This window comes from Pavona decussata, unplaced genomic scaffold (genome assembly GCF_977016875.1).
Source record: "Pavona decussata unplaced genomic scaffold, jaPavDecu1.1 SCAFFOLD_19, whole genome shotgun sequence".
Classification (NCBI taxonomy): Eukaryota; Metazoa; Cnidaria; class Anthozoa; order Scleractinia; family Agariciidae; genus Pavona; species Pavona decussata.
This window is the reverse complement of record NW_028145442.1, coordinates 2682383-2698918: the sequence shown is the minus strand read 5'-3', so window position 1 is coordinate 2698918 and position 16536 is coordinate 2682383. Positions and strand designations below refer to the sequence as shown.

At 38.2% G+C, this 16536-nt stretch overlaps 1 protein-coding gene across 1 annotated transcript; it reads right to left on the bottom strand.

Annotated features, from left to right (window-relative positions):
• Positions 1–205: 205 nt before the first annotated feature.
• Positions 206–15270, bottom strand: LOC146487057 (solute carrier family 2, facilitated glucose transporter member 12-like). The gene is made up of 16 exons (XM_085091843.1): positions 15057–15270; positions 13828–13915; positions 12841–12929; positions 11581–11697; positions 10735–10841; positions 9594–9677; positions 8543–8646; positions 7282–7390; positions 6578–6664; positions 5795–5881; positions 5428–5538; positions 4320–4362; positions 3868–4236; positions 2770–2892; positions 1890–2022; positions 206–928 (listed from the first exon to the last, which is right to left on the bottom strand). Exons 1-16 carry the CDS (start codon positions 15133–15135, stop codon positions 802–804), a joined length of 1857 nt encoding a protein of 618 aa, XP_084947969.1. The 5' UTR covers positions 15136–15270; the 3' UTR covers positions 206–801.
• Between the last annotated feature and the right edge of the window lie 1266 nt (positions 15271–16536).

Sequence of the window (16536 nt, the reverse complement as noted above, 5' to 3'; positions counted from 1 at the left end):
TACGTTAACCCAGGATTAGCTTAATCGGCCTTTGAACAACTGGGCCCAAGGCTTTTAATATGCTCATCCGATCTCAACAGGGAAGGGGAGGGGAGGGGAGGGAGGGGGTGTACTCGGGTATCTTGGTAAAGTGAGGCAAATACGATACTTTAATATTAGAGTACACAGAAAGGACATATTACAAAATCAGAAATCAAATTGCAAATTGTTAAAATCGCCGATATTTTTACTTCAGACCTTTGAAAAGTTTTAGGTGCTCGACAATGGCAACAAGTTACGTTTTAGAGTCTACTCATTTTAGAGAATACTCGAAATGCAAGTAATAATAATAATAATAATAATAATAATAATAATAATCATCATAATCATAATCATAATCATAATCATAATCATAATCAATCATAATCATAATCATAATCATAATCATAATCATAATAATAATAATAATAATAAAGTTCTGGCGCGTTCAACAATCTCAACACGCTCACAAATTAAAAATAGTGATAAAAATATCTAATATACACTATAAGGTTAAAAAATTAAGGATAACACTTCTTCAAAAGAAACGTCTTGAGTCTACTTTTAAAAATGGACAGTGTTTCACCAACCAAACCTGATGTATCCCTAGGCGCGACAAAACTCCATCATTACTTATTACTTGCTCGAGCGGTGGGGAAGGCGGACACCCCCGGCCGCCAACTCATCATCATGAAGTTCAAAAACCCGGAACGGCATAGAAGAGTGTGCAAGCCACTCTCACAGTTGGACAGACGCGTCTGTGAGTCTTGATAAGAACAAATCCTAACACGAAGTAGCAAGCAGCATGTCGGTGCTGGATCCACTTGGTGCAAGCCTTGTTTCCCTCAACCTGCGCCTCCCTTTCTTCGCACAGCAATCAAATTTCTTTGGTAATATTTGTCGAGGTTTTCTGTCAAAAAGAATCAGTAAGAAGGACCACTAAATAGCCTGTATTTGAATCTTAACACTTTATCCAAACACTCAAAGGTAAAATCACCGATCGCCAACATCATAATCATTATGGACGGCACCATTGGACAATTAATAATAATAATAATAATAATAATAATAATAATAATAATAATAATAATAATCATAATCATAATCATAATCATAATCATAATCATAATCATAATCATAATTATAATAATCATAATAATAATCGTCATCATCATCATCATTTATTACTTATATCGCAAATTAACATGAGAACAGCGGTATAGCAGCTCTCATAAGCTTGTAATTGTTTTAATTGTGTAGAAGCTGCTATTGGTTTTAGTGTTGGGGGTATTGTTCTGCCGTTTTTCAATTGTTTTCTAGAAGGGTTGAAAGCCAATCACGTGAGACCTTATGAGAGCTGTTACATCGCCCCTCGTCGACAGCTTTCAGTGGTCACACTTTAGGATTTCACACACCCTTGATGCCTTTCTGTTCGTTTTCTTAACATCTTATCACTAAAGAAGGCACGAATCAAGTTCGGATTTTTACGAAAATTAAGACAAAGCTTGTGAAGAATACAAAATACAGTCGGTAGACTAATTCACATGGCGGAGGTGGCGAAAAATAAACAAAATGTTTAGAGCAATTGATATATATGTAAATAACAAACTAGCCCGATATTTTGGTTTGCAACACAAACCTTCCTCGGGAGCTGAACGGGAAAAAAAGCCCCCGGCTTCTATATAGGCTTCCTAGCCTTTAACACATTTAATCTTGAAAATAGTTTAGTAGGAATAATAGGATAGGTAGGTAATAGTAGGAATATTGTGTATCATCTTTAATGTATTTATGTTGTATTTTTGGTTAATGGCAAAACAAATGAATTGAATTGAATTGAAGTGAGAAACAAAAAAGGATCGTTACAAGAATACCTTGTGTTAAACTCTTCCGAGATTTGCTCCAAAGTCCTAGTTTTCGTCTCCGGGACGTATTTGTAGATGAAAATTACTGCTACAACACAAATTATCGTGTAGAAAGTAAAGGTCCATGAGGGTCCGAAGGAGGCTGCAACATAACAAAACGGCTGAGGGTGCATACACGTCCTCAGAGGGGTGGGGATGGGAATGAGAGGCCCAAGCCAAGTCAAGCAGCGCGGCCAAGAGACTATGAGGTAAGAGAGCGAATCCCTGTGCCCCGTGATAATTATTTTCAATCTTTTTTTAGTTCGCGCCATGTTATTTTGGGAAATTATAATCCGCCATTGAGTTTAAAATTAAATGACGTCACTCTAACTGACCAATAAGATGTCGACATTAAAATAGCAACGCAAACAAAAATAGATTGAAAAAAAAATTTTTATAGGAAGAGGAGCATGTATGGGGGATTCGCTCTCTTACCTCATAGTCTCTTGGCGCGGCCCTTTCAGCAGAAGGCTGGTATCAATAACACATCTTGAATATGTACCATAAAAGTAAAAAGTCAAGAAAAATAGTTAAACATCACCATCTTTCTTGATCAGCACCAAGGAAGCAACGTGTGGCCGCCGCTGGCCTAAAACGCGCGCGGGCTCTGGGGACGAGATTGGCCAACCGGGAGCCAAACAGGTACCGCTGATATCTACTCAGTAAAAATCGCAGGCCAGTCTCCAGTTGTTCAAAGAGTGGATAACTTTATACAGCAGATAAGTCGCTATCAAACGGATAAAATGTATTGGTTGGAGTACGTTTTATCCGCTGGATAGCGATTTATCCACTGGATAGAGTTATCAGCTCTTTGAACAACAGGGGCTTGGAAAATCAAGAAGGCACTTACTGAGCATGTCTAGAAATGTCAAGGATACCACAAGGTTTGTACCCCAGTTGAGTATGGTAGCGATGGAGAAGGCTCTGCCTTTTATACCGGCTGGAAAGATTTCACTCAACAACAACCAGGATACTGCGAATTAAAGAAGAGGAACAGAAAATCAGGACCTATCCCAAGGCCTTTTATCTAAATCTGGAACTGTTGGCAGGTTAAGGTTTGGCGGTTAAATTTTCGCGATTTACGATGGGCCAGATACAAAAACTAAGAAAAGTTCAATTTGAGTTTTAGAGCGGTTTCCAATATGAGTGTACAAAACAAAAAATCATGTCGCGTTTGCTTTGGTTTTGCGTTTACTCTGCGCTGTGATTGGCTAGCAAAAATCGAGCAACTTAATCAACCAATGAGAAGCAAAACCAATCTTGATTTGCTTGCACGCGTTTTCCGGGGCTTGGCGTCGGTTACGTTGCGCTATTTGCGTCTGTTGTGATTGCCCACAATAATTACTTCGATCTAGGTTTTTTGACTCTAAATTGCATTCCGCTCTATAGCAAATAACAGAGCTACAATAACAAAAAGCAAATCGTTTTTGCTTTCACCACCACCACGCTGCCATCTTTCAATTCTGTGCACCTTGCCTGTGGTGAGGAATTTGAAACGGATTTATCTTTTGTTCTGCGGAATTCGCGCGGGGTTTTTTCCTGTTTTTTGAGGAGTTGGTGAGTATTTCAGAGACAGTATTTCGCCTTTTTAAGCGAATGACTCAAAAGGGTCTTCAAAACAATTTTAAATTGGTCATTCATAAATTTCTTTATGCAAAAAATGAACAGCGATTGATTTTGAACACCTAGGGGTAGGGCATTTGAAATACCCGAGGGGTATTAAAGTTTTAAAAAGACCGTATTCGTACCTACCGTATTGAACCGGAACTAGCCTACACACCAGGCTTAAGCGTAGAAATCTTTTCTCACGCTATTTTTTTAATGTATTCCCCCGCAAGAGCCTCCATTGCAAGTTACATCCAGTTCAATACCGATAATCATAATAACAATGATAATACGAATATGGTCTGAATTGTCATGATAATTAGCAAAGTGTTGAAAAGCTCACCTGGTCCAAAACTGAACGAGTAGGCACCAACAAACAGAACCAAGGCACTGAGCGTAAAATACCGCAGTCCTTTGCTAGCTAAGGTAGATTTGGATTCCGTCGTGTTTAATGCAGATGCAGTTGAGTTTATGAGGGACAAACTGGAACTAGAATTTGCTGAATTCGTAAAGAAGCTCGGTGGAGTCATAGCTGTAGAGGTGTAAAGTATGCTTGGCGAAGAAGGTGAATTTGCAAATTGCAGTGTCGTGGTGGAATTGAACTGGCATTTCCTTGCAGGTTGTCCGAGCGATGTGTAATTAGCAATAATTCCTAACGTAAGTATGCTGACGGTCATTATTGACACGCCTATGAGGAGGAAACGGCGACGACCTGGGAAAGTAAATTCAGTTGATAAGCAGTCAAGGAAGAAAGACAAAGAATCATTAAACGGAAATACTGAAAATCAGTCTTACCGCCCTTGTCCACAGTGCTGAGACAGATTACTGTACTAACAAGCTGTAGGAACGAAAGCAGAAAGAAAATGTGCCACCAGTGCTAAGAGCGAGAAAACCGTGATGCAACCGGTGCAAGCTCAGAAAAAACATGTAACTGGCGCTAAAAGCGGAAAAACATGCAACTGGTGCCAAGCGCGGGGAAAATGTGCGACCGGTGCTAAGCGCAGAAAAAAAAATGCAACGGGTGCCAAGCGCGGGAAAAATGTGCGACCTGTGCCAAGCGCAGAAAAAAAAAATGCAACTGGCGCCAAGCGCGGGAAAAATGTGCGACCTGTGCCAAGCACAGAAAAAAAAAATGCAACTGGTGCCAAGCGCGGGAAAAATGTGCGACCTGTGCCAAGCACAGAAAAAAAAAATGCAACTGGTGCCAAGCGCGGGAAAAACGTGCGACCCGTACCAAGCGCCGGAAAATGCCTCTAAGAAAAGCAATTTAAAGGCCCCATCCATACTAATGCATTTTCAAAAGTAGCCGTTTTCATCGCGGCGAAAACGAAGCAAAATATTTTTATCCACACTAGTGTTTTCGTATCGTTTTCACCTATCCACACTAAAACGCTCGAAAACAAGGAAAACGACTGAGACTTGCGCATGCGTTAACATCACAAGACCATCCGCCATCTTGGGTAGATGCTCCAATTTGGACTGGAACCGATGGCATGTGATGCTTTTTACGTCACCCTTTTCAAAGTCTTCGTTTTCACCTGCCCACCGCACTAGAAACAGAGCGCTTCAGATTCAGATGCAGATTTTTTTATTTATGCACTATTTCAATAGTTTACTAGAAACGGAAATTACGATACATCACAAAAAAGGATGCGTTTTCAAACGTCTTTACTTTTGAAACCGTTTTCGAAAGTCTCCGTTTTCATCGGCATTTTCGGGAGTTTTAGTTTGGATGATAGGCGAAAACGTATCAAAAAGTATGCGTTTTCAAACGAAAACGCATTAGTGTGGATGGGGCCTAAGTTTTGGGGTTTTCAGTAAGCGTTTTATTTCCCACTGAATAACTGGTAAGAAGCGAAAAACGGAAACAATGCTTGACACACAGGCAATAAAGATTACATACCTTAGCAAAACCGATCCCTAAACTAGCGAGCGTGGCCTTCTCACCGCTCTGAAAACCAAGCGCTTGGAAGATTGTTGAAGCGTAAAACACAATCGTCGGTTGACCTGTGAACTGAATAGAAATACCAGATAAAACTGACTGACAATCATGAGAGTTCATCCCATCTGCAACAACAGAAGTTGTGTCCCCTTATGCGACTTCAAAGTCAACTATACATCTAGAGTAGAGTCCTGTAACGTTGTTCTAACGCTTGATCCTAAAGTGTGGCCATTCAAATCGGAATACTATTGAACAATTCTTTCAGGTGGGGCTAAAACGTTTAGCATTTCGTCCATTTCTAGACTTACCACGCACTTTCAAGTCTAACCTGTTGTAGAAAGACTATTCCGCCCCCAACAAACATTCTACTTCTCATGTTATCCATGCGGCTCAGCAGGTCTGTGAACTTGTAGCGCTATGAAAAACAAACAAAAAAAAAGAAACCAAACGTTGACACAGCTTTCATTTGAACTACAATGGGATGCCCCACTTAGCCTGCAGAACAGGCGTTGTTTGTTTGTTTTGTTTTTTTTTTTTTTGCGCGCTTTTCGAACGAGAAGCGAGCGCTCTTACGCTCTTGCCTCGGGCTTCCCTCTCGCTTCCCTCCCTAAAAATAACACCCGCTCTGCAGGCTACGTTAACGTATGTGCAATGGGTCCTTCCTAGCTACAGTAGAAAGGTTACTTAATGGAGGGAGCGGGTGGAGGAGGGGAAAAGCAAATCAAAAGCGATGCGGTGTGGTACACCGTTGGGACTAGAAAAGTGTCCACATAACCAGGGTGGCCCTTTTAAACCTTTAACCCCTAACAGTGATCAGCATCAAATTTCTCCTTGTAATATCAATGCTTATTCAACCACAGAGGTCACGAGAATTGAGGACATGATCACCCAAGGTGAATTTTCTTGATATTTTAATACCTTCTCCCCAGTACTTTTATAACAAAAGTAGGGGGACAAGATAGGAGAATTTGTTCTTTGATATTAGGGGTTAAAGGGTTAAGCACGTTTATTCCAAGGGAAAGGTATGGGCCAGTCAGGACCACGAACGCCATGCACAACGATGAATGTCCATAAAGTGGCCTTTGCCTGTACATGGTTATACTGTACGTACATATTCCACTTTAAGTCCAGATTTGATTTTTGTAAGCTCCTCATATGGATCACCTGACCAGCGCAGCTTCTGAATCATCCTACAAGCCTAGACAGACACAAAAGAAAGGCAGTATATCTGTACTGTATATGTAATGTACACCAACAGAAGTACAGTGAATCCCAATTTAAAATGACCATTTGTATTGGTTAAACATAACTTCATGTACCAAGGCAAACTATTTTCTCTGTAGTTTTTACATGATCTTGAACAGATCCCACACACCCATACTTTTTACCACAGTTAGTTGTCATTGCCAAGTTTTTATCTATGGTGTATAAGAGTATAGACCATAAAAAACTGCTGTTGATTTGATTTTTTACAATAACATGGTAAAAGTATGAGCAGAATTGGCTTTATTTTCCATTGAGAAAGCGCACACACATTACATCTGACATCATTTTTTATTGTCTGTACTCTTACAGATAATACCTACAAGCTAATCAGCGTGCAGGCATTTTGACAGTTATCATAAAATATAAAACTTAAAATAAACTTGGTATTTATCCCTAAGTAGCCTTAACTCTGCTTTAGACAACAGGGCCAAGGACTGCAACCAGGACTTTAACCATTTGACCATAACTTCACTGTTCTTTCTAACCTCAAGACCACCATATCTCTAACAGGTATTTTCTTCAGGACTATTAATTAAGACTAAACGGTACCTTTTCATCTTGTCCATTCACTATAAGCCACCTAGGACTGTGAGGCAAAAAGAATGTGCCGACACCTTGAATGAAGGCTGGGACAGCTGATAAACCAAACATGTAGCGCCTACAACAAATCAGACAAATAATTATTGTTTTTTTATTTTGCATAAGGTTACGTAATAAAGAGAGTTAAGGATGCAAGTATGAAAGTTGAGGGTGTGTCTTGCCAGTCAAGCTTAATATCTTCTTTGGGCCTTGGTGGGAGGGCAGGGATTACTCCTCAGAATTTTGTTGGGGGTGTGCAGCTCTGTTTCTCAAACCCTCACCCTATTTTAGACCAAAATATGCAATTTTTTTGCACCCTTTTTCAGACCTAGCCTCCAAAATTCATACCCATTTTCAGACCTGGTTTCTAGAATCCATACCCATTTTAAGACTTTCAAACCAAAATGGTTAAAATTTATACCCTATTTCTATTTCATACTCTTTGGTGCCTTACAGCGTACATACCTAAATAGCTTATATAGGGGAGTACCCCCTCCCCTCCTTGTGGATATTCAGGCCTCCGAGACATTCACAATTTCACACAGGAATGACTGCTGACACAATACTTGTACAGTTTTTGAGTATAACTCCAAAGTTGATGTTGACTGGTTGTCTTAACCGGTCTAGTTCATAGAACCCTTTTTATGCTAATTTGTATTTATTTTTGTTTATTTAAAGACGTCATTCACATACACGTAATGAATACATGTACCAGCGAGTGGTCTAACGAGACCTGGGGAACTACAACAACCAAAAGAAAACTTCTGAACACAGATCACAAAAACATCATAATTTTTTTTTTAATCTGTTTAGCACATAATTCCATGACGAAATGATCAAATGTGCTTTACAGCATGGGGACACTCTCCAGATCGAATTAAAATTTGGAAAAGTTGGTTTTTGAGGAGAGGGGAAAACTGAAGTACCCAGAGAAAAACCTCTCGGAGCAAGGATGAGAACCAACAGCAAACTCAACCCACATATGACGCCGAGTCTAGCAATCAAACCCGGGCCACACAGGTGGGAGGCAGCTGCTCTCACCATGCTGTAGTGTCCCATCCCTGCTCCCCTTTATGATTTGAGTATTAAGCAAGCACCATAGGATATCTGTGGGATATCCAATGACAGTCTGACTGTGCACGTCCCTGACTCAAAGCTTCTAAAGACAGTGACTGAGAAACTAGCATAACAATAATTATATGGAGACTTGACAACAGTAAGCAAGACTCACCAACCAGACGGCAAATCAATGAAAATGACATTAACTGCATATGCCAACAGGATTCCAATGCAGATACCAACTTCATTGAAGGACACTAACAATCCTCGTCTATTCTGTACCAAAAAATTTAAGTGTCAAGTCAACAGCAACAACAGTCTTAAAATAGCTTCATTATAAGATCCTGTATCGATAATGCATATTTGTAGATTTTTAGTATTTTTCGATCGATTCTACATTTTAATTAATTATACATTTAATATTTTAGACTTTTATCTATTCTGATACTCGCATATCTAGTTTTCTATATGTAAATATGCAATTCAGCTTTCGGGCAGCCAAGTATTTTATCAATAAAATATCTAACTAATAACTAAAAAAGTCTAACAGCTTATTTCTAATAGAGCAGTTCTCAACTGAGTGTCAAAAGCAATTTCATGTTTGCTTTGGTTTTACCTTACTGCAGTCTGTGCGGTTAGAAAAATCTACACCAATTTATCAACCAATAAGAAGCAAAAACAAGGCCAACTGTGACTTGCATACAAGTGCTTTACCAGTTTTGGTGTCAGTGACATTGTATTTACTTCAAACTCTGATAATTTGGTTGACTGTGTTGTTGGTCTGTTGTGAAAGGTGAGGTCAGAGAAATTACATTGGTTGTAGTTTAACAACAGCGGGTTGCAAACTACTCTACCGTTTAACACAGACCACAAAGTGTCAAAGCATCAGTGCTTAGTACCAGTAACCTGCACCCTTCAAAAGCTCTGTTTTCCCTAATCCGTTATAACCTGCAGCTGCATTGTTTTTTAGGGTTGGGAGCATTTTTCTGTTGTTCATTTGTTTGTACTTCTTGACCAACCATGTAAGATGTTGTAAATGGTGCAAGGCGCCCCCTTAGTGCCACTTCATGTATTTTATTTTTAACTTGATCTAACTCAAGCTTAATACCTCTACATTCCTTACAAAATATAAAGTGTAGACTTGTAAGGAAATTAACATACAATTTCTACTTGAGGTAAAGGGATTATTTTCAATGAAGATTTCTCAGACTGAATCTACTCACTGCAGGAGCAATCTCTGAGATGTAAATGCATTCAGCAATGGCAGACAATGAGACACCAAATCCAACTACAAAACGACCAACAAACTGCAAAGTAAATGAGATTTGAATGTACTTCATTGACTTGAACAAATGGCCCAGGACATAATTTTATCAAAACCTGGGTTCATCAAGGGAGATTATTCAAAGACGTAATAACTTATTATGAAGACAAAAAGGCCAATTGAGTTATATGGCCAGAAAAAAATGATTCATCCTTAATTTATCAATCTAAATTCCTTGAATTAAGACAATTCCTCCATATAATCCCATAGGGCTTCTATTTCTATACCCTTTGACCATTCAGTAGGGGTTGTTGAAGCATATATCAAAAGAGGCCGGGCATTAACTCTAGTACGGTACATTCTATTGTCAATATTCTTTTGATAAAGGCAGTATTATCCTCTGGCAATCATGCAGGGACCCCTCCCTTGAATAACATATCTCCCAACAGGTCACGTCAGCCGACAAAACAAGAGCCTGGAAGGAGAGAGGATGGCCAGCCCAGCCCTTCACTGGAGAATATGGAAGATGATGATGATGATGATGATGACAGCAGTGATGATATTGATGATATGATGATGATGATAATGATGATGATGATGATGATGATGATGATGATGATGATGATGATGATGATGATGATGATGATGATGATGATGATGATGATGATGATGATGGAAGTGATGATATTGATGATCATGATCATGATCATGATCATGATCATGATTATGATCATGAATGGGTCACAAAATACATGAAACCACCTTCCCCTCACCAATACAAAGAGGTTACAAATTGTGCATATTTTGATATAATTTACTCCACACGACCAAGAAAAATAACTTGACAAAATACATGTCCAAGTCGGTTTATTGACAATAAAGAGTCAAAAATACAAAATGAATTGATGGGTAAGCAAATGTAATAAAAGTTAATTCCATCCACATTAATTTACTCAATGTCACAAATTCAAGCTGATGTCATAGCAAGGGAACAATATGAAATTTGAAATAGACAGTGAGGGTAGTTGTTTGAGGAAATACAGTTTGTGTTCAGGGAAATTAGAATAAAGGGCAAAAAATAATAATATGATTGTACAAACCAATACTGCAAATGAAGGTGCAATTGCCAAAATAATGGCTCCCACAAGAAACACAACAGAGTTGATGATGATTGATGTACGCCTTCCAAAAAAATCTACAATAAATCCTAGAAGGGAGAATAAAATAATATTAATAGTAGTAGCAGTAATCAAAGATTATTGGGGGTGTTTGACACACTTCAAGTTTTACAAATTTAGCTATATGGAGTGCAGTTTCATATTCATTTCAATTTGACTGTCCATTTTTATTTTCCACTTATTACAGGAATGTTAAAAAATTCTGGTAGTACAGTGCACAAATTGAACACAAATTTACAAGATTAAGGCTGCATTCAACAAAAGTGTGGAGCTATTAATACCTACACATGTCATACAATCAAATTATCTTGAAGGTGATGTAAAGGTGTACTTGAAATTAAAGCTCAATTTATTCAATTCAGATAATTTTTGTATTCCTATATTGGGGTGGTAAATTTATGCATATACAAAAAAACCAAATATGTGAGAAACTAAACTGTTGGGACTAATCAAGCAGAATATAAAATAACAACTTAAACGTTTAAAGAAAACAACAAAACTTTTAAGTTTAAAAGACATGTTTTGACAGAAACTTTTGTCATCTTGAGTTAACGTACGAAGCGTTAATTAACTGAAGATGACAGAAGTTTCTGTCGAAACGTGATCTCTTTTAAACTTAAACTTTTGTCGTTTTCTTTAAACTTTTGACTAGCCTCTTAGTATCAAGACCCTTTGGAAACAACCTAAACCTATTCTTTTCACTATAAATTTACATACTAATGATCTTGCCAGCAGGCACATTTTCTACACAAACAAAGTATTAGATACCTCCAGTAAGTGATGCCAGTACTGCACCCATTAGCATGGAACTGACGACCATTTCCTGTTTAATACAGTCCAGCTGAAACTCTCCCCTTAATTGAAGAATGGCACCTGATACAATGCCTGCAAAAAATATATTGCAGTATAAAATTATCACCAGTTAATGAACAAATTGAGAAAGGGTGACAAGAACATGTAGCTATTTAAGCATAAGCAAGAAGAACTCTAAAAAGACTAACTCCAGAATCAAAACCCTGCAAAGACATAATCCACAAGACATTAGGGCTTGCAAATTCATGGTAACCTCAAGACTTTGCAAGACAGCAAGACTGGCATTATCTTAGCCTCCAAATTGAGATCCCAAATTGAGATCCCAAGACAACTTTGTGAAAGCAATTTGGCTTCGAATTCGGAAAAAATGTGACTCAATGTTTATGATACACAGATTTTTTGAAAGGCCATTCACCACCCTTACATTGTGAAACTTTAACGCAAGCCACTGTGCAAGCAAGCTACTCACAGCACAATCTTAATTCAGATGCTAGAGGGTTGACTGTGGCTATATATACAAAATTAATGTACATATGTATGTATATATGTACAGGAAGACACAGCATGCCATTCAGGGCAACTCACATGAGTACAGTTATCTACCCAATTACCCTGAGTACCAGAGGTTTTTTCTCGCATGAGGTGGGAACACACAATAACGACCGAAACAAAGACTTGACCAAAACCAGAAACTGCGCATGGAAAGTCTATAGCACCCAGGGTAACTTACCCATTAATCATGAGTACAAATCTTTTGAAGTAGTAGATAGCATAATGCGAGTAGCGCACAGAATTACCTTAAGTCTGAAGGGGTCTTGGAGAAAGGGGGTTTAGTTTCTAAAAAATTGTGCTGCTGCGTCAGTGAGGAGTGGAAACAAAATAATGTGTGGTTTTAAGGTAATTCATTTGAACACAGTAAAGAGCTTTAAGTGCTGACATATTCAGTTAGCCCAAATACATGTACACCACTCAAATCTCTTTACAGTGGCCAAATTACCTTATCAACTCCGTTGATCAAACCAAACATTCATAGGCAGCAAATCATTGTCTGTAGAATGATGGAAAAATCACTGTCTGCCAATACATAATTTTTTGATAGGGCTGTGAACATGGTGCTCCACTTGCAGTGAGTGTGCAGTGACTCAGTGCCATTAAAGCTTTCACTGTGTCAATGATTAAAGTTAAAGTAAAGATATCTGTAAGATTATAACTCACCAATGTCATAGCCAAATAGCACACCACCTAATGCAGCCATACAAGCAGCCATGATTAGGTACAATGATGCCATTTGTGGACAACAGGAACTGCCAAAAGTAAAAACACAAAAACTCCATGTAACAAATTGAATGAAAGCTTCTGAGAAGCAATTCCCTGTGGTGCTATTTATTATGCTGTACAAGGTGGTTCTAACTTTTGAGTTTGTTGATGAAATCCTAAAGTGTGACCATTCAAATGAAAGCTTCTGAGCAACAATTCCCTGTGGTGCTGGTTATAATGCTGCACAAGGTGGTTCTAATTTTGAGACTGTGGATGAAATTCTAACATGTGATCATTCAAATAAGAGCTACTGAGCAGTACTTTCCTGTGATACTGTTTATTATGCTGTACAAGGTGCTTCTCCCTTTTGAGACTGGATGAAATCCTAACGTGTGATTGTTCAAATGCCAAAAGACACTGAGCGACACTACTCTGTTCTGCTGTATAGAGGGGGGTGAATAGGCCCACGGATCGGCGGATTTGGTAAATATTTTAGCCCGGATTCTGGATTCAGAACGAAATTTTAACGGATTTGCGGATCCTATGATCACAGCGGATCGCGGTTTTATCCAGTTTTGGGGCCCGGATTTTGGATTTTGGTTGTTAAGAAGTTCAAGTTTGCTCTTTTTTCTCGTATCTGCAAGATTTTGTTTCAATACAGACATTGGTTACATAAATATTTTGTTGATAGTCATCCTCAGCGCTAAAACACAATATCACGCAAGGCAAATCCAACAACTGAAGTCGCTTTGTATCTCGCGTATCATCTAACGCGGCAAACAATTTGCGGATTCGGATTAAGTTGATTTTTTGAGCGGATCGACGGATGCAGCTATTAATTTTAGCGGATCGGCGGATTTACATACCCCTATTCACCCCCCTCTGTATATTATTGATATAATATGCTGAGTTTACTTCATAGTTATGTCTGTCAGGGTAACATACCTCTCAACGAACTGAGGTTGAACCAGTTGAAGTTGTTCTATCAAATGATTGCTCGCATAATCAGATGTTTCTGGATCCAAGAGACTTGCTGTAAACAAACAAAAAAATCATTAATTTTCCATCAGATTTAATTGATTTTCACAACACAATTTTTTTTATAATTTAGAGATAATCATTATAATCTCTTTCCTCCTCCTCCCTTACCCTCAGCCAACCCCTGAACAAAGTTTATGAAATAGAAACTGCCTGATGGATTGACAGAGGATGTCTAGGAAGCTATGTACAAGCCAAAGAACTGGTACTACAAATCTGACACTCTCCACCAAAAGATATGTGTACGAATGCACACTAATTCATTTTAAGTTAAAAATTCATAGTGGTTTTCCAATCCCCCTGTTACAACACATTAATCATTTTAAACCTGTATTGCAAGCTACTGATAAACATCTTCAAAATGCATTGTTACAAATCTAAAATATTACTGAAAATAAACAACATATAGAAAGAGTAAAGGCTGTTGCACGCTACTACATAACACATCTCAACCCTTGTACTGCTTAAATTTATTATAAGCAGAGGAATCGCGAGACTGGCTTTCCTGTATTGACATCGCAGCCCTACTATCCCCACTCCTCCATCTTGCACGGTATTGTACCCAACTGGAAGTGAGATTTGACTCTTTTATACACCTCAAACACGGGGAAGACAAAATTGATTAAGATTTGTTTTTGTTTTTGTTTTTTTCGCTTTTTATACAAGAACAACATGAAGATTTTATCAAGCAAATAAAAAAAATTATCTCATATACACCCTGGCTGGTTGTTAATTAGTTGATGCCACATTAACATTACCTTGTTCACTCCCTGTTCAGTCAGAAGACTTTTGTTAAATCAGGGACCTCATTTAGACTAATACCATTAACACCAACAGACATCATTAAAAGATGCTTAAAGACTGCTCGTTTTTTGGACTAAATAAATAATTAAAGAATATTTTATTGCTCAAATGTTATTTAATTTGCACTAACTGGGGAATCTATCCAGATCAAATTGGACTTTTGGAAATGTTGGTTTTGGAGGAACGGGGAACACTGGAATACCGGAGGGAAAAAATCTAGAAGCAAGGGAGTCAAATCAATTATTAAAACCAACAACAAACTCAAACCACATATGATGCCAAGTATAGAATTCAGTATGAATGCAGTAGAATGCAGTACAGTTAATTCTCACTTGTATCTCTCCCACCGACGTAATACTCTCCAATGTCATCAAGTGTCGAAGGCTCCATGCCGCCAAAAATTTCACCCATTCACAACATAAGAGTCACCATTAAGAGTCACCGTTTTCGTTTCAAGTGTTCTAGTTGCAGCTGTTTTCTTGTTTTTCTTGTGAATACGGTGAAAAATGGTAATGACAATCGAGAAGCTCTTCTTCCGCCATATTGCCCGCCTTGCCCGAGTCCTTTTTGTAGTCTTTAGTCTCATTCTCAAGATGAGGCTGCGCGGGAGCTGGGGAATTTGCTATTTAACAATTATTCCACGAGCGCGCGTTGGATATGAGATGATAGGTAGCCAACGAGGCGCGTAGCGCCGAGTTGGCTATAATCATCTCATATCCAACAAGCGCAAGTGGAATAATTGTTTTATTAAAAACAATCAAGAAATATTGCTAGATCTAACTGATTTCGCTGTGAGAGAAGAACCAGCAGACAATTTAATGGCCGCCATTTCTTGGCTATGGTATAATTGCTCATATACCATGGCCGCTCAGCCAATCAAATCCCTTGAATTGCATTATACAATGATCCAGTTTTTACCTACTTTAGACATGTATTTTGCACTTTTTTTTTTTTTGTTGTTTTATTTTTTTTTCATTAACACGCTTTATTTAAATACGCAAATACACTTAGGTTGCTTACACTTATATAAATTACTTACACCGTATACAGTATTTGAATTTTATAAAGTACTTTTCTGTTAAGTTAAAAGAGAAAAAAAAAAGACAACTGCCATGTAATCGAGAAAAAGAAAAGAAAAGAAGAAAAAAATTATTAAGATAACAAAAGAAAGAAGTTAAACAAAAAAAAAACTACAAAATCGAGCCTCTGCATTAGCTTACATATGTGAGTTAAGAGAAAAAATGCATCACATCATTCATTTTGATTGAGAGCAGAAATTCCATTTAAGCACATTTTTCTAATTTCCATTGAATAGTAAGTTTGTTTACAAGCCAGGTGTGCTTTAAAGTAGATTGCAACGTTAAAAATAACAATAAAAAGAAAAAAAAGGAAAGCAATGTTTTAGGTAGATTGTAGGGTTTTACATCACAGGGACACTGACATATCCAAAAATTATTGAAACGTTTTGCACGGCTATAAAAATCATGACAACGGGAAATAACTTCTCAATGAACTCTTTCTTGAATGGTCACACTTTGTAGTCTCATCCACGGGCTGTAAATACACACACAGGTGGAGAGATTCGCAGGAAAAAGTAAATTTTTAATAGAATTCGGTGTGTTGGTCTAAACAATCATCAGGTCAGAGTGCAGTGACCTGACAGCCCCAGGCCCTCTCCTCAAGATCAACACGTTCGTGCCGCATTTCGTTCCGAAACAGAACTATATTTATATCCCTACAGTGAGGTCAAGTCAAGGGCACTTTCAAGAGCATTTCTAGGCCCTTTTAAAAAATACGTGACACCATGGTCAA